Below are 24,825 nucleotides of genomic sequence, written 5' to 3' on the forward strand. Positions count from 1 at the left end.
ACACACACACACACAATGGAATTACTTTGCCATAAAATGAATAAAATCTTGCCATTTGCAACAACATGGATGGCCTCAAGAGTATTATACTAAGTTACAAAAGTCAGGCAAAGAAAGACAAATTACCAAATGTTTTTGCTTATAAGTGGAATATAAAAAACAAAACAAACATACTCACAGATATAGAGAACAAATTAATGATTGCCAGATGGGTTAGAGCAGTGGTAGTCAACCTGGTCCCTACCGCCCACTAGTGGGCATTCCAGCTTTTATAGTGGGTGGTAGCAGAGCAACCAAAGTATAAATAAAAAGAGATTTAACTATAGTAAGTTGTTTTATAAAGATTTATTCTGCCCTGGCCGGTTGGCTCAGCGGTAGAGCGTCGGCCTAGCGTGCGGAGGACCCGGGTTCGATTCCCGGCCAGGGCACACAGGAGAAGGGCCCATTTGCTTCTCCACCCCTCCGCCACGCTTTCCTCTCTGTCTCTCTCTTCCCCTCCCGCAGCCAAGGCTCCATTGGAGCAAAGATGGCCTGGGCGCTGGGGATGGCTCTGTGGCCTCTGCCTCAGGCGCTAGAGTGGCTCTGGTCACAACATGGTGACGCCCAGGATGGGCAGAGCATCGCCCCCTGGTGGGCGTGCCGGGTGGATCCCGGTCGGGTGCATGCGGGAGTCTGTCTGTCTCTCCCTGTTTCCAGCTTCAGAAAAATGAAAAAAAAAAAAAAGATTTATTCTGCCAAACTTAGCGAAAATCCGACATAAAGTACTTGGTAAATAATTATTATTATATGCTTTAACTTGCTGTAACTCTGCTTTATAAATTTTATAAAGTAAAGTTACTTCCCTACTCTATAAATTACCATTACTGTGGAACTAGTGGGTGGTTAGGAAATTTTACTACTAACAGAGATAAAAAAGTGGGTGGTAGATATAAAAAGGTTGACTACCCCTGGGTTAGAGGGAAAGGATGGTTGGAAAAGGTCAAAGAATCTAAGAAGTAAAGATTGCAGTTATAAAAATAGTCAAAGAGATTTAAAGTATAGCACAGGGAATATAGTCAGTAACATAGTAACTATGTATATATAGTGTCAGTTGGGTATTTATTGGGGTGTGCGCTTTGTAAGGTATATAAATGTCTAAGCCCTATGTTGCACACCTGCAATTAATATAGCATTTTATGTCAACTTTGATTAGAAAATAAAATTTTAAAAAATTATTTGGTTGATATAAGCTTATTCAACTGTGTTCTGTATGTCTTATGACCTGGAACTCTCAGGTGTGCAAGCATGTGACAAGGCACAACTGAATTAAACAGGCCTGCCCTTTGCAGCACACAGCTAAGCATGAAGCACCTTTCAAATAAAATCAAGTATAGAATATTCACGTTCACTGGATGGAGAACTTCAGAACACCCCAACTCCCCATGCAGTTAATGTCCAGAGGTCACTCTGCCAACCAAAATTTAACCATCTGCTGCTCTCTGGTAGTGTTCCTGTGGTGAACTGTGACACCACTCCTAGTGGGGTAATGGGGACTTGCCCTTTCCCCACTGATCCTCCCGTGAGCGCGCTGACTCAGGCCTCGCCACTTAATTGGAATGGGTCATCTGGCCAGGCCAGGGAAAGGAAGCTGCATCCTTCCTGCATGTTCTCTGGACGGCCACAACCACATAGGTCTGACTCTGAGACCAGCCTCAGAGAGAGAAGGAATGTGGCCTGCAGGGGGATCTCATTTGGGCCCTTGGAGGTAAGTTGTCTCTTAAAATTTATGCATATCAGAATTCAAAGGATCAAAGTCATCTGAGAACCATGGGGACCAACACAGTTGGGATTCTAATCCTTCCCATGGGTAATAAACTGTAGGATTCAAACATAATTTTGGAGAACAATACCTATTATGTAGCTACTAAACTCAGTTTTTGGTGATGACCCTTATCATTTCCACTTTTAAGAGGCAGGCAGCAAATCAGGAACATTTGCCTGGCCCTAAGCAACTAGAAGGCTGAAAGCCCCACCTGGAAGAAACCAGGACCCTCTTCCACATGCTTCTGCCCTACAGCTGCCCACTAACTGCAAAGCCAGAGAGGGATCAGATCTAAAGTGCCAAGTTGTGCCGGTGATGATTGTGGATTGGCCTCAAGGTCAGACTTACCTTGGGAACAAGGTACTGCTGATCCGTGCAGGCTAGGACGTAGGCCTCGGCCCGGCCCAGCTCACTCTGGGGGAAGTGGGCGTTCATCTCGTCTCCATCAAAGTCAGCATTATAGGCCTTGCAGTTGGCATAGTGGAGCCGTAGGACTTTCTCTTCTGGCAGGATGCGAGCGTGGTGTGCCTGGATGGAAGGCCTGTGCAGGGTGGGCTGTCGGTTCAGTAGGAGAATGTCCCCATTCTTCACATGTCGGCACACCTGGGGGCAGAGTGCAGAATAAAGGGGTGATCAGCGGCAACACAGCATCATTACTGTTGATACTATTCCAACAGCTCACCTGAGCCTGGCCAAGTGTGGCTTCTGTCTTATGCTTTATTCAATTAAATAAAAGGGGAATTTTTAGTTTGGAGCAAAATTTAAAAAGTATTTGAGAAATAGTTCTAAGCCCCTTAGTACTTTGAGAAATAGCTACTAGTCCAGCATAGCCCCATCCAGGCTCTGGGCTTAGAGGTACAAACAACAGACAAGGCCTCTGTCTAGTCATCTCTGTCTTCTTTCTGGCCTTTCTGGAGCCTTGAATTCCTCAGAGAATTATTCTGAAGAAATGAACACATCTGAAGACAGCATATCTGTGTGTAATCATAAAATGCCTGGGCCTGGAAGGAGCTGGCAGACCTCTAGAATCCCTCCTCCCGCCAACACTTACAGGTAAGTACGTTGTTCTAAGTATAAACTACACATTTTAGAAATACTGTACCTTGCCTAACCTCACATAGTAGAGCCAGGATGGGACACAGGGTACTCAATTCCCAGTTCCAAGCCCTCTGAAAACTCAAAAAACTAATAAAAAGTTTAAATTGCCATACAAATTACTTTTGGGACAGTAATTTGATAACAGATTCTAGAACATTTAAAACTCACTTCCTTTTAGCCTTTCAGAAGAAGGGCACCAGTGTGAGGTTCTATAAACATTATGTTTATATAGCACTATTTACAGTGGCACAAACTGGAAACAATCTAGCTGGCCCACAAAGGGCACTAATAAGTCAGTCATGGCATGTACTAGGGAATAATACACAATGAAGAGAAAGGTTGGGTTAAATCTATACTAGTCCTGAAGAGATTGCAATAATGTATTCCAGTAAAAAAAAATATCTAGGTGCCATCAACAGTGATAGAATAAGGCAATTTAAAACCCAACCCAACTTTGTACTGCTTATTTTTATTATTTTTTAAAGACTTTATTGATTTTACACAGAGAGGAGGGGGAGGACAAAAAGTATTGATTTGTAGTTGCTTCACTTTAGTTGTTCGTTGCTTGCTGATTGTATGTGCCTTGACTGGGCAAGCCAGGGGTTCCAAACCAGTGACCTTAGCACTCCAGGTCAAGGCTCTATTTACTACACCACCACAAACCGGGCTGTACTGTTTATATACACAAGGAAAAGGGGAGCTTAGATCCTCCTCAAGATGTAACTATGGTCTCCTCACAGGCACATATCATCATTACGTTATTATTATTGTTACCTTTATACAGTGTGTCCGTAAAGTCATGCACTTTTGACTGGTCACAGGAAAGCAACAAAAGACCATAGAAATGTGAAATCTGCACCAAATAAAAGGAAAACCCTCCCAGTTCCTGTAGGATGATGTGGCAGCATGTGCGCATGCGCAGACGATGATGTAACACCGTGTATACAGTGGAGCAGCCCACAGCCATGCCAGTCGAAATGTGGACGGTACAGAGGAAAGTTCAGTGTGTTCTGTGGCTCACTAAATTCGAATCTGTGACCAAAGTGCAACGTGAATATCGGCACGTTTATAACAAAGCACCACGACATTAATCACTTAAAATAGAGAATCACAGAAGTTATTCACTCTGTTACACCAGACGTCCTTACCCGTGTGTGGCAAGAACTTCACTATCGTTTGGATATGTGTAGGGCAACAAATGGAGCCCACATCGAACTGCACTGAATAGGTATGAAACTGGGAGGGTTTTCCTTTTATTTGGTGCAGATTTCACATTTCTATCGTCTTTTGTTGCTTTCCTGTGACCAGTCAAAAGTGCACCATGACTTTATGAACACAGTGTATATCCTGTATATCTTAGTGTTGTTCATGTGACAAGGAGTGTGTATATACTTCTGTAAAATTTTTTTTAAAAGCTCTTCAACTAGTTTTAAAGAAATCAAGAACTGCCTGACCAGGCAGTGGCACAGTGGATAGAGTTTCAGACTGGGATGCAGAGGACCCAGGTTTGAAACCCTGAGGTCGCCAGCTTGAGCGCGGGCTCATCTGGTTTGAGCAAGGCTCACCAGCTTGAGCCCAAGATCCCTGGCTTGAGCAAGGGGTTACTCGGTCTGCTGTAGCCCCCTGGTCAAGGCACATATGAGAAAGCAATCAATGAACAACTAAGGAGCTGCAATAAAGAACTGATGCTTCTCACTGACCAGGCGGTGGCGCAGTGGATAAAGTGTCGGATTAGGATGCGGAAGGACCCAGGTTCGAGACCCTGAGGTCGCCAGCTTGAGCGCAGGCTCATCTGGCTTGAGCAAAAAAAAAAAAAAAAGCTCACTAGCTTTGACCCAAGGTTGCTGACTCGAGCAAGGGGTTACTCAGTCTGCTATAGTCCCACAGTGAAGGCACATATGAAAAAGCAATCAATGAACAACTAAGGTGTCGCAACGAAAAACTGATGATTGATGCTTCTCATCTCTCTCCCTGTCTATCCCTATCTATCCCTCTCTCTCTCTCTCTGTTCCTGTAAAAAAAAAGAATTGATACTTCTCATTTCTCTCCCTTCCTGCCTGTCTGTCCCTATCTGTCCCTCTCTCTGTCTCTTTCACAAAAAAAAACAAAAAAACAAAAAAAAAACTACTGCACAAGTGATACATTCATTGTGGGGGGAAAACATAAAATAAAGACAAAAAAACAGTTTGTCACCTCAATAAATTCAGTTAAAAAAAAACACCACAAGTAATTTTACCCCTTAAAGATAACTACATTTCACATTCTTTTCCATCACCAATGTCACTGGTCATGTCCTCCGGACAGAACAGCTCTCTTGACAAAGCTGACTTTAATTAAGGCTCACTAAGCTTTTTACTGCCCTTTAACTTATGTTATATTAACTACTGAGCTTCCAAAATGATGCATATAAATGCTACTTCAGAATACAACTGAATAAAGGCAATTGACACTCCAGCTAATCTGCATGCCCTATGCCCCTTAGCAGCCCAGGGGCACACGGAGACTCCGAGACTCCGAGACTCCGAGACTCCTCTCAATCCCGGCAAATAACAGGCTGGCCAAACAGTGAATTACTACAAGACTAAATATGTTCTGATGTTGTCCCTATTTATGAAACTGCGTCAGGATGCTGGAGAAAGACAGAGGCTAGAGGTTGCTAAGAGCTGGTCCCCACCTCACGCGCCCCCCCCCCCCCCATCCTCCTCTGGGCTGAGGGCAGGAAGCAAAGCCCTCACATTCTGAAAGGCTGGCCCAAAAGCAATGGGCGCAGTCAGTCTTTCTGTTCCCCAGGGAATTCAAACCTTAGCCTCCCTGCCCCATATCCATGTTTCCCGAGAGACCTGGATTCTGTGAATTCCCATGAGCATCTTCCCAGGGCACGTCACAAAGCCTGAGCTGACTTTCAAGGTCTTTATTTCTTTAGGCTCTCAAGGGAGGCACTGCCGGACCTGTGGCCCTGGCCCAAAACCCCAGGCTGGGCCTTGGATCTCAGTCTCACAAATTTAACACATCCTCTAGAATAAGCAAACCCCACAGCTGGGAAGGCATGCAGGCCAGACTGGCAGGCACCGGCCAACCCAAACAGAAACCCTGGAGCACAGGGTGTTGCCCTCGCCAACCCAAACCTAAGGCCCTTCCTTTCTCTTGTCTCTAAATAAATACTTCAGTGAAAATTTGTGTGCCCCAGTGCCCCGGTCAGAGTTTTCAGAGGCAGACCCAGAGCCAAAATCAGCTTCTGGCAGACTGCCGGGCTGAGAAGCACGATTCAGCCATGCTGGCCATTTCCCCCGCCACTCCCAAGGCCCACAGGAAGGAGTCGAGATTCCACACCTCCCAGGAAACAGGTCTTTCTGTTGTCTTTACCCCTTTTCTCTAACCCCTCTCATCCTCACCTGGACCTGTCACTTCACCCAGCGCTCTAGCCTGGTCCTGATTTATACATAACACCATCAACCAAAGTCTTCCTTTACAAGTGAGAAATAAATGGTAAGTGCATGTGTATCTGATGAAACGTGTCTGTATTGCATATGACATTACTGAGATTTTGGAGACCAAAGATAATTATCCTGAGTCCCAAGGTCCGAATGTAAGAACTACTTTTCCTTCAACAAATGCCTTCCTGCCTTTGCCCCTGCGCCACTTTAGGTTCAACGCGGTCCCTCACGCCTCAGCGCCTCCCAAACTTCAACCTGGGTTTATCTGCTCCACGGGGGTTTCCTGAGCAGTGAGCAGGGCATCTTGCCCTTGTCCACATTAGAGTAGGAACTCAGCGGTGGACAGATGGGTGCATACACAGTGACAACACTAAGCAGTGAGCCATGGGATGATGAGGGTGTGTGGGAACAAATGGGGGGGGGCAGCATACAAGTTTTGAGAGGGCAAACTACAGTCCGAAGGTGAGCCACTTGTGTTTGTAAATAAGGTTTTTCTGAGAACACAGCACACCCTTTTGTTTATGTACTACTTGTGGCGGCCTGATGCTACAACAGGGTCAGATTGTTGCGACAGACTGTATGGGCCTCAAAGCTTCAAGAATTTACTAGCTAGCCCTTTGCTGAAAACATCTGTGGATCCCTGCTCTGGAGGAATGAGGACCTTGCTGAGAATTGAAGAATGAGCAGGAGTTAGCCGGGAGCGCAGGGGAGGGCCCAGGGACAGCACATACAAGGCCCCAAGGGGAGGAAGCCCTGCATCCTGGGGATGGCTGGAGTGTGAAGGGTAAGCCCTGCAGAGGCTGGAGAGAGAGCAGGGACAAGGTGCTCAGGATCTGAACTTCAGCAGGAGGACAAGCACCTGGGCTGACCTCACACAATGTCACTGCTGCTCAGAACTTGTTTCAGTTGTATCCTGTGAACTGACCAACGGGTGGCAGTGAGACCACCTTCCCTCGAGGCCCCCCTGCTCCCCCACCCCGCTCATCTCCAACCCTATAGATACGAGGCCACTGAAGCTCTTGTGCAGCTGCCTCACCCTCACACCCCAGTAAGGTCGGAACACCCCCATACATACACATACTGCTACTTTTTTCTTTCAAAGGCCCTAAGCTACTGCCCTTGCTGCCTCACAAGGCACTGGTTCCTGTCCCTTTGTCAAACTGGTCTCCTGGGTCACGGGTGACCTTCACTGCTGCGCCTTCCCTCTCTTTCCTCACTCTTCTTGAAATTCATATTTAACTCCACAGACACTAGTAGGCGCCCCTGGAAAATACAGATACCCAGCAGCTGGTGTTGACCTGGCAGAGCCCCTCACCACGTGGGGGAGGACAGGCGCAGACACCAAAGCAGCAAGCCAGCCTGTCGCTCTCTTAGTCCTCCGCTTCCCAATTCTCCTGCCCCCTTTTCTCTCTCCATGGCACTTTGCAGTTAAAGAGTCTGACACTGATATTCTCATTTCTTAATTCTGTGGCCCCCTAATCTAAGTTCCACATTCCTACCTTTTACAAAAGATGGGATCTTATATTCTCTACCGTCGCCTTGGTTTAGAAGGCCAGATGTGCCTCCTTCCAGGGCCCTCCCATTCTCCTGTTCTGTAAGCCATGCTACCTTCCCACCTGCTCTCCCTTTTTCATGCTGACCCCATCTACCGCAAGTCCCCATGGTTCTCTGAAACACCCTCTATGTTCACTGGGCTCCCTTGTAGCTCTCACCTGCCTCCCGACGGCTCCGAACCCACCCTGCAACACTAGCCCTTCTTCTTGAGCTCAGGTACACAGTCACTGACCTCCGCTGTTATCCCCTATTGTGTCTGCCACAGCACTCAATGGTGGGTAACGCATTTACAGTCTCATCCCCTGGGAGTGACACTGTAAATCCAGGGTGGCGGGGTCTTGTCCTTGGTGACTGGCAAAGTGCGGCACATGGCAGGCTGTGGGCCCTCACGCAGTCCCACTGGACCCCACTCGGCTTCCCTCTATTTTTCTCCTCAAGTTTCCTATTGCGGCTGCTTCCCACGTCTGACTTGAGTTCACTGTGAGTTAAGTGAGATACACCTTGACCTCTCTCCACCTCTCACACAGCTCCTAGAAAACAGCAGGCGACTTGTTTCTGCACATGTCCCTCCCACCAAAGATGAAACCACAGAAGAGCAGCAAGATGGAGAGCAAGCAGGACGACCGGCCACCATGAAGACCACTGGAAACCAACGGGCTCGCAGCGAGGCCAAGAGCGCTTCCTGTTCCTGCTTCTCCTCCCAAGTTCTTCCATGGCTGAGGAAACGGTAATACTCGAACCCACTGCTAAAGACCTGGGCAGCCACTGGGTGTAAATGTGTTAGAGAGCAAGGAGAGGTCACAAATGTGCAGACAGGTGAAGAAAATGCAGTCAGTCACCCTGTGACTCAGCCATCAATCGGAAATTAAACCCAAACTGAATCTATTTAAACGCTATCACCCGCTGACTCATGGTCTCAGACAACATTGCTAATCAATCACATACTCTTGTGAGTGGAGCCCAGGTGAGGCTCAGACCCCTTAACACAGTACCACTAGTGATCATCAAACCTGAAGCAACAGATGAAACCGGTCAGTTACTAGTTATCACTGAAATAGAATAGTCTTCCTTTGGGGAAGTTCTCAACTTTAGCATGCAGAGGAAACCTCCACAGCACTTGTTAAAACACAAACGCCTGCCTGACCAGGCGGTGGCGCAGTGGATAGAGTGTCAAACATGGATGCTGAGGACCCAGGTTCCAGACCCTGAGGTCGCCAGATTGAGTGCGGGCTCATCTGGTTTGAACAAAGCTCACCAGCTTGGACCCAAGGTCGCTGGCTTGAGCAAGGGGTCACTCAGTCTGCTGTAGCCCCCTGGTCAAGGCACATATGAGAAAGCAATCAATGAACAACTAAGGAGGCACAACTAAGAATTGATCTTTCTCATCTCTCCCTTCCTGTCTGTCTGTCCCTATCTGTCCCTCTTTCTGACTCTCTCTGCCACAAAAAAACAACAACAACAAAAAAAAAACAAAAAAACAGAAATGCCTGGTCACATTCCCCAGAGGCCCTGTTCAGTAGGTGAGTAGGTGAATGTGTATTTCTCACAAGCTCCAGGGATGCTGCTGCTGCCGTTGCCAATCTGAGGGCCACCCTTTGAAAATCCCTGGGCAAGGGCAGCAAATCCTCCTGCCCAGGACCACAACTGAGTTATTATTCAAGAGCCTCTGGAACTCCTGATGTGTGCCCAGCACTGTGTGGCATGGCGTAAGACAGCCACATGAAGCTTCACTCACGGTGTCAAGGCCCTAGGACACCCACCTGAGGGAGAAGCTTCATCTGGGGGAGGCAGAAACAGCTCACACAGCGTTCCTGCCACAGCCCTCCCTGGAGCCACAGCCAATGGCCAGCAGTCACTGATCAAATCTAAATCTGCCCACTGCTTACAATTTTTGTCCCCTGGGGCTTTGGTGTCCCCGTAGCTGGTGTCAGGAGCTGTTTGGCCACGGCTTCCCGTTGGGTGAGGTCCACAGCGCTCAAGGCTGTGCGGCTGCCATCCTCGTTGATGACCATGGACGCTCCCGGGTGTTTATTGGGGCCGTTGATCACTGCTTGCCTCAGTTCCTGAACATTCCACGGGGTCACTGGCTGGGGGTAGGTCAGTTTTGTGGCAAACACCTGGAAAAAAGGAGTAAATATAAAAATCCAGGGTGGACCCAAAATCTGTCTCAACAAGCTGTATGACTTTTTCCTGAAGACACAGAGGTGCGGTCTTAGCCAAAAAGGTCTTCAGGGAGGAAAGCGACATCCTGCCGTCTTCTCCACAGAGCCGTTTTCCCACACTTGCGTCTCCAGGGAACCGACTGGGTCTCCTTCTCCAGCAGTCTGGAGTGAATATTCCAAGTATCATCACAGTTTACACATTAGAATTTTTTTTAACCCATTCTAACACTTCATTTCCTCATCTGCCAGTAGATTATGGGCTCCAAAGGGAACACAGAAGTGAGAGAAGTGGCAAATGCCTGCCCTCAAGTACCACCACAGCCCAGCAGACATCACTAGCTGATGGCGACCCATGCCCTGACCCCAGATGTGGCACCAGAACCTCTCTCCTCGGCAATTCCGACAGCCACTGTGATCAAGGTGGCACCTAAAGACACTTTGGCCTCTGACACATGAGAAAACACAGTGCCTACTGAACACAGACCTGCACAACGTATGCGCCAAGGAAAACAAGCTCCCCAGTTAAATGAGTTTCCAAGCTACTGAATGTTCTAAACTCTCTGATGCTCCTAACTGCACATAATAAACACAGTGGTCTGAAAAGTCCTATGCAAACAACCTTGTGGAATCTGTCTAGTTCTCTGCTCCAGCAGCATTTTGTGAGGGGCTGTCCCGTTGGCCCACCCTGCACGCCCTCCCTGCAGCTGGTTCCGCTTTTGCAGACACGCTGAGCATGGATTGCCTGGGGGGGTTGCTCCTGTGTTTATGTGTCCCCACCACAGGAATGTGAACTTCATGGGGATGCTCCCGGCTAGTCTACGTGGTGGTTCCCTGCTGAGTCTGCAAACGTATTCCACTTCCTTCACTCCCGAAACCCCTCTCCACAGGGCTCTCGGGAAAGGATGTACCACAAGAGACCAAGAGCCAGTTCCACATGCTCTGCTCCTCATGGCCATCCAGTGACAATGCTGGGCTACCACTGTCCTGAGACCTGGGGCAGACTGGAGGTGGCCAAGGGGTAATTTCAGAGTCCCCTCGGGCCAAGCTATTACCAAATAAACCCAGATCTGACCCAAGAAAGACCTGACACCTCTGAAAGTGGAAAGAGGCAGCACCAACTCTCTCTCCCAAAGCTGGGGACACTCTAGGCACCATGAGGCCAAAGCCAACAGGGGCAACCCCTGCCCCTTGTACAGAGAAAGCAACAAACAGCTCATGGGCCTCTCCCCTCAAGGCCTCAGACTCACAAAGATCACCACCGGCTTCACAATGCCGTTCCCTACCTCCTGACCCAGCTTCCGGGTGCAAAGCCCTATGATTCCCAAGAGGCACCAGGCACAGGACTCAGTGTACTGACTCTTGTCCCTGGTTCGTCATGCCCTTACTGAGGAAGCCAAAGGTGCCTGAGAGGAGGCAGTGGGCAGGCAGGGCCATCAGAGCAGCTGAGCTCTGCTCACTCCCAGGACTCCCCCGAGAGCAGCAGAAGGAAATGAGGCTCCACGGAGGGAATTAAACCATCTTCATAACACTGACCTCAAGGCCCATTAAGAAGGAAGCCGATTAAAGGGCTGCTGCTAATGAGCACCACAGCTTGAACTGGAGGGTAAGTGAAAAAGGAGGCTGGCTCCCCAAGGAGACACTAATGGGTGGATGGCTAACCGCTACCCAGAGGAACCGGGAGGAATGAGAGGACTGACCATCGCATCCTCTCTGGCAGTTTTCTCCTCCCTCTCCCTGGCAACCACGGCGACACATTCCTGATCCCGACACCAGGCGAGTACATGGGATGGAAATCCCCCTTTCCCTCTGGCTCATCTCTGCCATGTAGCCACTTCAACTAGGAACGTGTAAAAACCAGGCTAAGATGGGCAGAAGGAAGACATGCAGGCGAGGTTGTGGAACACGCTGCCATCAGCTCCCTGCTGCCCTGGAAGAGGGTCTCCTCAAAGGTAGGTGTCTGCAGACTCGCAAGGAGAGCAACGCCACCGCACAGCCTCGCATCCCCTCCAAACAACTGATCCAGGACAAGGCAGAAGCTGTCCCCACCTAAGTCACCTCAATCTGCCACCCACCTTGCCCCAGCCCTCCTCAACACCCCCACCTGCCACCCAACAGTAGCACACGAAGCCCTCCGCACACACCATGGGGATTCCTATTTCGTTGGTGTTGATGTACATGTCTGGGCAGATGACAGAACGGGCTGCGTAGTCTACTCGCTTTCCCATCATGTGCTTTCGGAATAAGCCGTCCTTCTTCTCCAGGATCTTTATGGGGGAAGAGGGGATCCAAAGAAAGCATTAAAAAAAATCAAGTATGTTGATTATTTTGTTTCAACACAAATGTTTATTAATTAACCCTTCAGCTAGCAATGGAGTTCCAACTTACTGCTCACCTGTCTAATGCCAGGGTACTTTTCCACCATTAATTTGTCCATCTCACTATCAAACACGATATTGACATGGCTTTGAAGGCGAACCCAGATGTTGTACAGCTTGTCTGTGAGGGACTGGCCTGGAAGCATACTCAGGAAGGATTGGTCCATCACAACCGAAGAGTCCTTTTCCTGGCAAAACAACCAAGAAAACAGGCACAATGGAAAACCTCAAAAAAACCCAGGCTTGGTTTTACTTCTTTCACATCCTAGTGTCAGTATGCATCAACTAAACATCAGCCCCATTACGTATTTCCCAGCCCATCTCTTTCCAGTAGTAAAATTAATTTATAAGCAGGCTCCTTTCTTTTCTTTTCCATCAACACACATTTATTATCTCACAGTTTGTGTGTCAGGGACTGACTTTCCCGTTTCAGTGTCTCTGGGCTGTGATGCCGCCAGCCAGTGCTGGGCTCTCATCTGAAGGTTCGCTGGGGAAGGAACTAACTCTCAGTTGACAGGGTTGTTGGCAGAATTCAGTTTCTCAAGGGCTGCCAGGCTGAAGGCCTCAGTTCCTAGTCAGCTGTTGACCAGAGGCCACCTTTAATTATTTGACATGTGGGCTTCTCCAACATGGTAGCTTATTTCATCAAACTATTAGCATCAGGTGCTGAAGTCCTTCATTATCTAATTTTTAAGGCAACCCTTGAAATTCTTCCACATCTATACTTTTTATGAAACTGTTATCTTGCCAGATAATGAATTCTCATATGGAGTGTCAACTTTATTTATATGGTCTTGGAAAAACTTGATCCAAAGCGCTTATAAAAATGCAGATGGAAAATTTCTTAAAAGGAAAAATGTTTGCCATACAACTTTCCATGTCATCAATTAGGATGTGGGTCCCCAAACAGAATCTGTCGAGTGACTGGCTGATTTCCAAGCCTCATTGGAATATTCAACCAATCCTTTTCTGTCCCTGGCTCTGCCTCCTCCACTTCCCCCTACCTGCCTAGGAGACAGGCCCTGAGGCCTTAAGCCTTACAGCACCACCTACTGACACTGTCCAGCCACCAACTGGCCCCATCTAGCTGGGCACAGGAGACAGACAGATGGTCCCATGTCCCTCAGTATGGGTCAGATGAGAGAAGAAGCCCATCAGTGTGTTGGGGGAGGGGGCTCGGAGAGTGGGTGAAGATGCGGTAAATGAGAATGTTGTGGAACCCACTAATGATGGAAGTAGGCTTGTCTTCGACCTGAGGAAAAGAGGGTCTTCCTTAGTTATAGGAAGGGCAGATGTATTTTCTGCTCTGGCTGAAGCAGGAAGAGATGGCCACCTGTATGATGACGGGGCCCTGTCAGCCTAACTCACTGCAGTGGCATGACCTGACTCAGGGTCATGTGATTACTTATGAAGGAGAGACTGCTTCACTGGGTATTCTCAGTGCCTAGAACAGTGCCTGGCCCACACCAGGCAATCACGAGTCATGGGAGGACGGCCATGCGAATGGAACGTGGGAAGCAAGTTGGGGAAGAACTATCACATCCTATTAATCAGGTAGAAAGAGGGCACTGTGACTTCAGGTAACAAGGACCTTTGGAATCAGAGAGGGTACTGCTTATTTCTTCAGACACTCAGCTTTTATTTACTTATTTTTTTCTTTTTGACAAAGGGCTGCCTTATTTTTAAGGGACTTATATCAACATAAAGTTCTTCTCCCTGGTCATTGGACTTGGCTCGCCCATGGCTTTCTCCTCCAAACTGGACAAGGGCTTGAAGATGGCAGATTCCTCTCATAGTGAGGATTCTTACAAGCATACCTACACTGCAGCTAAGAAAACTTAGGCAAAATTAAAGAAAGCCCCATGCAGAAAGGCTGGGTAACCGAGAATGTGAGTGTCTAGGACAAGTAACTGGCGCCACCTGGTGTCGGGCCTAGTTGGTAGCAGGACTATCCCAGCAGTACACTCAAGCCAGTACAGTACACTTAAGCATGAGAAAGCCCATCCTAACTGCGTCCAGACAGCGGGCATCTGAGAGCTGGGAAGGATTTCAGTGACCTCAACAAACCTTCTTTATAGGCACTAAAGACCTGGCACAGCCTGACCAGGCGGTGGCGCAGTGGATAGAGCGTCAGACTGGGATGCAGAAGACCCAGGTTCGAGACCCCGAGGTCGCCAGCTTGAGCGCTGGCTCATTTGGCTTGAGCAAAGCTCACCAGCTTGGACCCAAGGTCGCTGGCTCGAGCAAGGGGTTACTCAGTCTGCTGAAGGCCCGTGGTCAAGGCACATATGAGAAAGCAATCTGAACAACTAAGGTGTTGCAATGTGCAACAAGAAACTCATGATTAATGCTTTTCATCTCTCTGTTCCTGTCTGTCTGTCCCTGTCTATACCTCTCTCTGACTCTCTCTGTCTCTGTAAAAATAAAATAAAATAAAATAAAATAAAAATTTAAAAATAAATTTAAAAAAAAGACTTGGCACAGTGAAGGGCTTGAGAAATGCTTGCTGAAATGGGAAAACTGAATTCAGGCTCCATCTTTTATGAGAAAATCGAGGCCCCAAACCTAATAATCCTAGTCTGGGAAATTCCTAGAATCTACAACACTACCTTCTTGACCCCAACCCTGGAGATACTAATGAGCCAAAAACAGAGCTAGGTGATTCAGGATCTAATACTGTAATCCAGGAGAAACATTCTTAGAGCCCAAGAGAAGAGACCTCTTTTTCTAGAGCTGCCAAGGGCAGGTGGCCACAACAGCCTAGGTGTAAAATCTCATGATAAACCCTACCCATGTTACAGAGATGAGCCCACAAAATCAAAGCAACTCAACCAAGGTCATGGGTGTCAACTCAGACCTTTCAGTGCTCAGACCATGCTTTGCTCCTGATAGTACTTACACTTCCCCCAACTGACAGCCCACAGGCACCTCTACACAATTCTCAGCCTGTACCCCCATACCCACAGCATTCTCGCCCACTGCAGAAAGTCAGAATTAAGCATGTGTATTTATGACATCAGCTCCAAGACAGCCCCGACCTCATCTGTGGCAGGTGCTGCCACCTCACATGGCAGTTCCTGTTCTTGGGCCATCAACGCCAGAAGCTTTCGGATCAGAACCACGTCCTTCATGACAGCCTGCAAGTTCACCGTCTGGCCATTGGTAAACATCTGGTCCCCCAGGCGATTGACAGGACGGTACCTGCAGGGGGACACATGGAGTCAGTGAACAATTCGTGTGGGGGAAGGGTCATGTTCTTCAGCCTCTCACCCTTCCCTACTTTACACAACCCAAATCCCACCACACTCAAAGAACAAGCAACATTCCTGCTATATTCAGGACAGATGGAGAGGAAAATACTCCCATCATGTGCAACCTGGGGGCAAAACTGCTGCTCTATTTCTCAGGGCCCTGGGCCCTTCCATCCTCTTCCACATCATCATTCAACTACTCAAGATGCTGTTTCAAGCAAAATAAAGTCAATTAAAGGCCATTACCTTGAGGGTGGCACCACCAAGAAATCCAGAAAGAACATAGTGGGATTGAATCTAGATTCCATGCCAACATCTTCCAGTCCCGAAAAAAGGAAATTCAGAAAGAATCCTGTATTTGAAACGAACCAAAATGATCATTTAAGTCTACGTTATAGCATGTGTGCATAAAATCTTTTACTAAGTGAAAAAAGAAAAAACCCAGCATATGAGACAATATGTAGACTAGGATCTCATTTTTCTTTATGAAAATGAGAAAACAGCCTTTGGCCACTTGGCTCAGTGGTAAGAGTATTGGCCTGGCATGTGGTTGTCCCAGGTTTAATTCCTAATCAGGGCACACAGAAGTGACCATCTCTTCTCCATCCCTATCCCCCTCTTTCTTTGCACCTCCCGCAGCCATGGCTTGATTAGTTCCATAGCATCAGCCCCAGGTGCTGAGGATGGTTCCCTGGAGCCTCCACCTCAGGCACTAAAAATAGCTTGGTTGCGAGCATGGCCCCAGATGGGTAGAGCATCAGTCCCAGACGGGGTTGCTGGGTGGATCCCAGTCAGGGCACATGCAGGAGTCTGTCTCTCTATCTCCCCTCCTCTCACTTGGAAAAGAAAAAGAAAAAAAAAAAGAAAACGACAAAAAAGCCTCTGGGTATTAAGAGGCTGCATGCAGATGAGAGGACGGTGTAAGGATGGGCACTACAAGGACGATAGTGATTAGCCCAGGCTGCAATGGGCAGGGGTGGGAAATGAAGATTGTCACTTGTTTCAGACTTATACACACACATACACAATTACTTTGGTATTTATAAAACATGTATTTGAAATATGGAAAGAAAAAAAAATCAAGTCAAAAAAATGTTAGCCTTCTTAAACACAGAAAAACCACTCACACTGATGCTGCTAAGAGGTATCTTCTACAGATTTCAAGTGATTGTTTTAAGTTTACAGTGACCTTAAAAAAATGCTACAGAGGATAAAACGCATTAGGGCCAGCCACACAAGCCACCACACTATTTGAGTGTTCTTTACCCCTGACATAACTTATACCTTTAGCAATATTCTCGTTTGTAAGTGCCTGCCCTTACACAATGGTCATATCCACGGTTCCGGATATACTCTCAGGTGGGTAACGTGCCCGTGGATACACTGCATAGCTCTTGTTAGACACTCAAAAGGGAATGAAGGATTTTCCTTTACGAAGGGAATTAAAACATAGAAATCCTACTTTAAAACACCTATTAGAATTCCCTTTTTTTTTTTTTTTTTCTTTTTTCTGAAGCTGGAAACAGGGAGACAGTCACAGACTCCTGCATGTGCCCGACCGGGATCCACCCGGCACGCCCACCATGGGGTGACGCTCTGCCCACCAGGGGGCGATGCTCTGCCCATCCTGGGCGTCGCCATGTTGCGACCAGAGCCACTCTACCACCTGGGGCAGAGGCCACAGAGCCATCCCCAGTGCCCGGGCCATCTTTGCTCCAGTGGAGCCTTGGCTGCGGGAGGGGAAGAGAGAGACAGAGAGGAAAGTGCAGCGGAGGGGTGGAGAAGCAAATGGGCGCTTCTCCTGTGTGCCCTGGCCGGGAATCGAACCCGGGTCCTCCGCACGCTAGGCCGACGCTCTACCGCTGAGCCAACCGGCAAGGGCTAGAATTCCCTTTTGATTCACAGAAGGAATTTCCATGGAAACCTTCATTGTTCGAGGTATGACACCTCCCCTCTATAAGGCATCAATGACAGTGAAGCCTGAAGCCAGACTCAAACCTGTGAATTGAGTTCAGGAGAGATCTACAATAACTACAACTTTGAAAACCAAAAATAATAAGGCAGGGTAACTGAGTCCAGGAAATCAAAGCCAGGGAAAGATCAAGAGTTATTTTTTTAGCACCTTCATTCTTCCAAAGGGCACTAAGATGCTCCCGTGCACTGATGGGTGTCAGGTACCCTCGCTTCCCCATCAGAGCGTCTTCAATTCCTGCAGCAGAGGGGAATCAAAGCAAAGGTCAATTCCAGGCACGCCTTCTGTAATGGCACTTATCAATTCTTTCTCCCCACCCTGCCAAGCCTGCAATTTGATCATAAAAATCAAACTTTATCAATGTCACCCCATTAAAATTAATCAAAAAAAATCAAACTCTAGGACAACATATTCTTAGCTCTGAATACTTTCTCCCTTAATCTAATTTCTAAAGTCATGAAAACAATATAACTACATATAAAATCAATAGAGCAAAAGAAAAAAATCACCTGCCACTATATGACATTATATCACTATTATCACATTTATATATTCTTTTGCAGTCCTTCGGTTTAAACAAAATGTTATATCACTGTGATGTTAACTGTAGATTTACTCTGCATACTACTTTGTTCATTCAGTGTCCTCTTATGAGCATGCCTACGTGTTACCACAAAGGTTTTGCCTGACAGTAATTTTTAGTAGCTGCATGATATTCTGCAGAGAAGATATTTTCATAAGTGCTTTAACCATATTCCCACACTTGGACATGTGGGTCAACCTTGGTTTTTTACTATTACAAGTAACATTATGATAAACAACTGCATGCACATGGCTTTTATGAGACAGGTTCACAGAAATAGAATTGATAAATAAGCACAAACATTTTTAGGGGTATAAACACGTATGTCATGCTGTTGTGTAAGGAGCAGATTGGTTTTGGCTTTTCATACCAAGCAAGATCACTCTGGGGCACGATCAGCTAACCCAGGGTCGGTCAGAAGTCAAACCTGGGCTGCCATTCAAGAGGCTCCAGGCACTCAGATGGCTAACAAAGGTGTAAGTAATGTGACCGTCTAGGCTCAAAACTATCAACCTCTTATAGGACACATTTATGAAAATAAAATATTACTCAGTTTTCCCTTTTTATGTACTTATCAGGGCAGGAACTCCATCCATAGTCACTGGCTTGAGTATACATGTTTAAAAAATCCTAAGATTATACTTAACTTCATTTTTTTTTGCCTTTTTCTATAATTGTAAAATGCAGCTTTATTCAAACTCCAATTAGTTTTCTTACCATTTGCAGAGGATGTGTTATCACAAGTTCTTAGAGAAATCAGTCACTTGGATAACAATGACCAGATATACCATCTTTAGTTAACTATTGTCTATTAATAGGAATGTAAGCCATTTCCAATTTTAAACAACACTGTGGGTAGTCTCAGGACAAAGTCATAGAAGCAAAACTGCTAGGTCAAGGAGGCTGCACATTTAACATTTTGATTCCTTTAAAAGTATTTCAACCAGTTAATGCAACTGAAGAAAGTGGGGGTGTGCAATAAAGGGGCTTTGACTATGTTTTGGTTATTCAGGAATAAACAAACCATAGTAAGTTCAGAAGAAGAAGAAAAAAGACCCCATTAACCTAAAGAATAACTTGAGGGTATTTTTAGAAACAACTATCTGAGCTGTATTTCCTATTAAACAGGCTTGAAAGGCTGAGGAGGATCAGCTGGAGCGGGCAGTGCTCTCCAGCTCCTGTCCCAGGCCTGTTGCCACGAGAAGTGCCCCCATCACTTTCACCTTCTGAAGGCAGGCTGTGGTTGTCCAATCAAAGGAGACCTGCAGGAAGCACCACCTCACATGGGTTGCACCCCTGCCAAAATGAAATCTGCCTCGATGGGAGTTCAGAACATCCCTACCATGTGTTTTATTTAGCTCTAAGATCTGCCACGTGCAAAAGGGGGTTGGAAGGTCAAATAACTTGGGGAAGACTGGGTCACAGTAGGTGGAGCATTTTGGCTACAAGAATTCTCATTTTAAAAAGCTAGTGTGAACTGTGGGGCCTAAGGAGCCCTCTGGAGGGTGTTTAGCATTCCATAAGCTTCCAGGAAGATCTCTTTGTGGGGACCACTGAGGCACAGTCACTACGTGGCTCTCTTTGGTACCAGGAATATGGCCAGGCCCTAGTTCACCTGATTCTACATCACCTGCTCCCTGGACTTTGTGGGGACCACTGAGGCACAGTCACTACGTGGCTCTCTTTGGTACCAGGAATATGGCCAGGCCCTAGTTCACCTGATTCTACATCACCTGCTCCCTGGCTCTCTTGTAGCCTCCTCTGAGAACGGAAGCCACATGGTCTCCTTGTGGCACCTTGGCACTGTGCTTAGCCGCCACATGTTTCTTAGCATGAGGCTGAATGCCCCAAAATAAATGCTAGTAAAATACTAAAAATCCAATCAGAGACTCATGGAAGACACTGTTGGCTTGATTCCAATGCAGACTTTTGGTTGGCAACATCATATTCTCGCAGTTGCAGTGAAATATTACTTCAAAAAACAAATCTGATAAAGACACTGAAAAGCCACTTAACTGCAGGTTATTTGCCCCAAAGAAATTCTGACCTTCTAGAATTCTGACCATCATTGTTCTCAATTTGTGAACATTTTCTAAAGCGCACTAAGGAATAGAGCAGTAATTCCCAGCCTTAAAAATTGTTTTAAGAACTATTTATAGGTAAGTGTAGGAAAATTTATCCTGTGGTTAACCAGAAACCACTAAACAAAGTTAAATAGGCTTTTTAAATGCAGTGTGGTATTCTGGATTGGATCTTAAAACATAAAAAGAACATAGAAAAATTCAAATAAAGCCTGTAGTTCCATTAACATTAAGTAGTATACCAATGTTAATTTCTTACTTTTGGCCCTGGCTAGCTGGCTCAATGGCAGAGCATCAGCCCGGCATGTGGAAGTCCCGGGTTCAATTCCCAGTCAAGAAACACTGGAGAAGCGACCATCTGCTTTGCCACCCCTCCTTCTACCCTTTCTCCCTTTCTCTCTTTCTCTCTCCTTCTCCCACAGCTATGGCTTGAATGGTTTGAGCAAGTTGTTCCCAGGCACTGAGGATGGCTCCATGGCCTCACCTCAGGCACTTAAATAGCTTGGTTACCGATCCACAGAGCACTGGCCCCAGACAGGGAGAGCATCAATCCCAGAAGGGGTTTCCTGGGTGGATCCGGGTTGGGGTGCATGCGGGAGTCTTTCTGCCTCCTCGCCACTCACTTAAAAAAAAAGTAGTATACCAACATTAATTTCTTAGTTTTTACAAATGCACCAGGGTGATCTAAGATGCTACATTAGAGCAAACCAAATAAAAAGTATATGGGAACGTTGTACTAACTTTGCAATCCTTCTATAAATCTAAAATTAATCTAAAGTAAAAGATTTTTTTTCAAGTAATAAACCAATTTGCTACTGCAATGGTCTAAATGCTACAAATTTCATGAGTTGAAATCCTAACTTCCAAGGTGATGGTATTGGAAGGTGGTCCTTTGAGGGTGATTAGGTCACCAGGACAGAATCTCATGAATGGGACTGATGCCTGTATAAAAGAGCTGGCCGGTTGGCTCAGCGGTAGAGCGTCAGCCTGGCGTGCGGGAGTCCCGGGTTCAATTCCTGGCCAGGGCACACAGGAGAGGCGTCCATTTGCTTCTCCACCCCTCCCCCTCTCCTTCCTCTCTGTCTCTCTCTTCCCCTCCTGCAGCGAGGCTACATTGGAGCAAAGATGGCCCGGGTGCTGGGGATGGCTCTGTGGCCTCTGCCTCAGGCGCTGGAATGGCTCTGGACACAACAGAGTGACACCCCAGAGGGGCAGAGCGTCGCCCCCTGGGGGCATGCCAGGTGGATCCCGTTGGGGCGCATGCGGGAGTCTGTCTGACTGCCTCCCCATTTCCAGCTTCGGAGAAATGAAAAAAAAAGAAAAAAAAAAAAAAAGAGCCCAGGGAGCTCCCATGCCCCTTTCTGCAATGTGAGGTTATAGGGAGAAGTGGGCTATCAGCGAGGAATTGGGCCCTTAATACACATTCAACTTCCCAGCACCCCTATCTTGGACTTCCCAGAAACCAAAACTGTGGGAAATAAACAAATGTTGTTTATGTGCATCCAGTCTACGGTATTTTGTTATAATAGCCCAAATAGACTAAGACATTTACTCTACTCCTTGCCAGAGTCCTCAAATGTGAAATAGATTATGTATCTCGAGGAAGAAAACTTATTTCCCTGCTTCCTCCAAATTCTCAAGCTCTGGAATCAAGTTTAGTCACAACTGCTATAGACTTTCACACCTGAAATTTCCTAAACTCCGGGAAAGGGCTTTTATTACCACCACTATATCAAGTTAGAAACTGAAGTTCCAGGAAGCGGCCTTCTGTAATAAGACTGCGTCACTGCTAGACCTACTCAGAATAAGTAGCAGAGCGAGTGCCAATCACAGGTGATGCTTTGCCCACCCTGGCACGTTGACCATCCAATAAGAATGGTCCGTTGCCTGACCAGACGGTGGCGCAGTGCATAGAGCGTTGGACTGGGATGCCAAGGACCCAGGTTCGAAACCCCAAGGTTGCCACCTTGAGCGTGAGCTCATCTGGTTTGAGCAAAGCTCACCAGCTTGAACCCAAGGTCGCTGGCTCGAGCAAGGGGTTACTCGGTCTGCTGAAGGCCCGTGGTCAAGGCACATATGAGAAAGCAATCAATGAACAACTAAGGTATCGCAACGCGAGACAAAAAACTAAAGATTGATGCTTCTCATCTCTCCGTTCCTGTCTGTCTGTCCCTGTCTATCCCTCTCTCTGACTCTGTTAAAAAAAAAAAAAAAAGAATGGTCCGTTAACATCTATCGAGCATGTACTATACTGTAGGCACCAGAGGCAGATTGAGGTTGGTTGAGGCCCAAGGTGCAGAAGAAAATATTGGGCACCTTTAAAAAATGTAAGTACCCCAAGGGCAGGGTGAGCTGGAGGGACACTCAATCCCAGGCACTGAGCGGGCAGCCACCAGCAGTCTGCAGGAGGTGCTAATGTTCTTTGACCACTCTCAGGTATTCTTTAAAACTTACCTACATTTGGGCCCTGGCCGGTTGGCTCAGTGGTAGAGTGTCAGCCTGGCGTGCAGAAGTCCCGGGTTCGATTCCCGGCCAGGGCACACAGGAGAAGTGCCCATCTGCTTCTCCACCCCTCCCCCTCTCCTTCCTCTCTGTCTCTCTCTTCCCCTCCTGCAGCTGAGGTTCCATTGGAGCAAAGATGGCCCGGGCGCTGGAGATGGCTCCTTGGCCTCTGCCCCAGGCGCTAGAGTGGCTCTGGTCGCAACAGAGCAACACCCCAGAGGGGCAGAGCATCGCCCCCTGGTGGGCAGAGCGTCGCCCCCTGGTGGGCGTGCCGGGTGGATCCCGGTCGGGCGCATGCGGGAGTCTGTCTGACTGTCTCTCCTCGTTTCCAGCTTCAGGAAAAAAAAAAAAAAAAAAAAAACACCTACATTTGGAACTACCAAGATGGCAGTGGAGTAGGCAGACGCACAGACTCCCAGCTCACATCACCAAACTGGACTACAAATTAATTTAGGAACAGTCAGCGTGAAAAACCAACTTTGGATTAAAAGAAGAGGTCTCAAAAACCAAGGAGCAAAGAAGAAGCCACACCCAGCCTGGTAGGGAGTGCGGAGGTGTGGTGGGGGCTCCCCTGCTTCCAGGAGCGAAGGGACAGTGAGGCTGAGAGCCCAAAAGGGCTCTCGTTACAAGGAAAAGAGCAGAAAATATCGCTCACAGCCACTTGCCTGGAGACCTGGGAATGAGGTGGACTGAGAGGACTGGCTTGTCTTCAAAAAGGGAAGTGGGAAGAGAGAGACAGTCAGGGTCAGAGGAATGTATGGGATGACCTGAGAAGCTGACTCATCCAGTGCAGAGGTGGCCATAGCTGGGGGAGGGGTTGATCCCTCAACACAGCACAAGCCTAAAGTGGTTCCAGGTGACCCACCTCCCCAAAGCTCTCCAGCTCCAATCAGTGCAAAAAGACACAGCTGAAAAACCAGAAGTGAGGAGGAGGAGCAGTAACTCAAGTCTCCATGGAGATATGAGATACACCTCCCCCTACTGAAGCTGAGAAAGCATCCCACCCCTGGAGAGTAGCTGACAGATCACACCTTCAGTCTCAGAGGTTACACCCACTGCATTCCAAGATACAGTTTCAACTAAGCCCCTTGCTGAGATCAGTAAACAAGATTACCACCCAGTTAAGAAAACTAAAAAGAAAACAAATAAATCAAGACTTGAAAGTGGCTCTACCAGGTAAGAAGACCACAACTGGCAAGCCTACAAGTCATACATAATAGGAAAGCACAGAAGAATAAGTCATATGCTTCAACAAGATAAATCCTCAGAAAAAGTCCTGGATGAATCGAAAATAATCAAATTACTAGATGCAGAGTATAAAATAGTGATTGTTAGGATGCTTAAGGATCTCAAAGCTACAATGGATGGACTTAACGAACACCTGAGTAAAAAAAAAAAAAAAAAAAAATTGTAAGCATCAAAAAGGGCATGGAAGGCCCTGGCCGGTTGGCTCAGCGGTAGAGCGTCAGCCTAGCGTGCGGAGGACCCGGGTTCGATTCCCGGCCAGGGCACATAGGAGAAGCGCCCATTTGCTTCTCCACCCCTCCGCCGCGCTTTCCTCTCTGTCTCTCTCTTCCCCTCCCGCAGCCAAGGCTCCATTGGAGCAAAAGATGTCCCGGGCGCTGGGGATGGCTCTGTGGCCTCTGCCCCAGGCGCTAGAGTGGCTCTGGTCGCAATATGGCGACACCCAGGAGGGTCGCAACATGGTGACGCCCAGGATGGGCAGAGCATCGCCCCCTGGTGGGCAGAGCGTCGCCCCCTGGTGGGCGTGCCGGGTGGATCCCGGTCGGGCGCATGCGGGAGTCTGTCTGACTGTCTCTCCCTGTTTCCAGCTTCAGAAAGGTGAAAAAAAAAAAAAAAAAAGGGCATGGAAGGCCCTGGCCGGTTGGCTCAGCGGTAGAGCGTCAGCCTGGCGTGCGGGGGACCCGGGTTCAATTCCCGGCCAGGGCACATAGGAGAAGCGCCCATTTGCTTCTCCACCCCCCACCCCCTCCTTCCTCTCTGTCTCTCTC

At 47.6% G+C, this 24,825-nt stretch overlaps 1 protein-coding gene across 2 annotated transcripts in view; it reads right to left on the reverse strand.

Annotated features, from left to right (window-relative positions):
• POLR1A (RNA polymerase I subunit A) overlaps positions 1 to 24,825 on the reverse strand; it is a 98,832-nt gene that overhangs the window by 48,719 nt on the left and 25,288 nt on the right. The window contains exons 7-13 of one of the 2 annotated variants that reach the window (XM_066267605.1): positions 17,798 to 17,884; positions 15,922 to 16,027; positions 15,463 to 15,625; positions 12,442 to 12,612; positions 12,191 to 12,313; positions 9,774 to 10,004; positions 2,150 to 2,404 (exon numbers count right to left, since the gene is read on the reverse strand). In XM_066267605.1, the coding sequence (XP_066123702.1) occupies positions 2,150 to 2,404; positions 9,774 to 10,004; positions 12,191 to 12,313; positions 12,442 to 12,612; positions 15,463 to 15,625; positions 15,922 to 16,027; positions 17,798 to 17,884 (1,136 nt within the window). The remainder of the gene's footprint in view (positions 1 to 2,149; positions 2,405 to 9,773; positions 10,005 to 12,190; positions 12,314 to 12,441; positions 12,613 to 15,462; positions 15,626 to 15,921; positions 16,028 to 17,797; positions 17,885 to 24,825) is intronic. The other variant, XM_066267604.1, reaches the window with a different exon arrangement.

Source organism: Saccopteryx bilineata, chromosome 3, assembly GCF_036850765.1.
Source record: "Saccopteryx bilineata isolate mSacBil1 chromosome 3, mSacBil1_pri_phased_curated, whole genome shotgun sequence".
Taxonomy (NCBI): Eukaryota; Metazoa; Chordata; class Mammalia; order Chiroptera; family Emballonuridae; genus Saccopteryx; species Saccopteryx bilineata.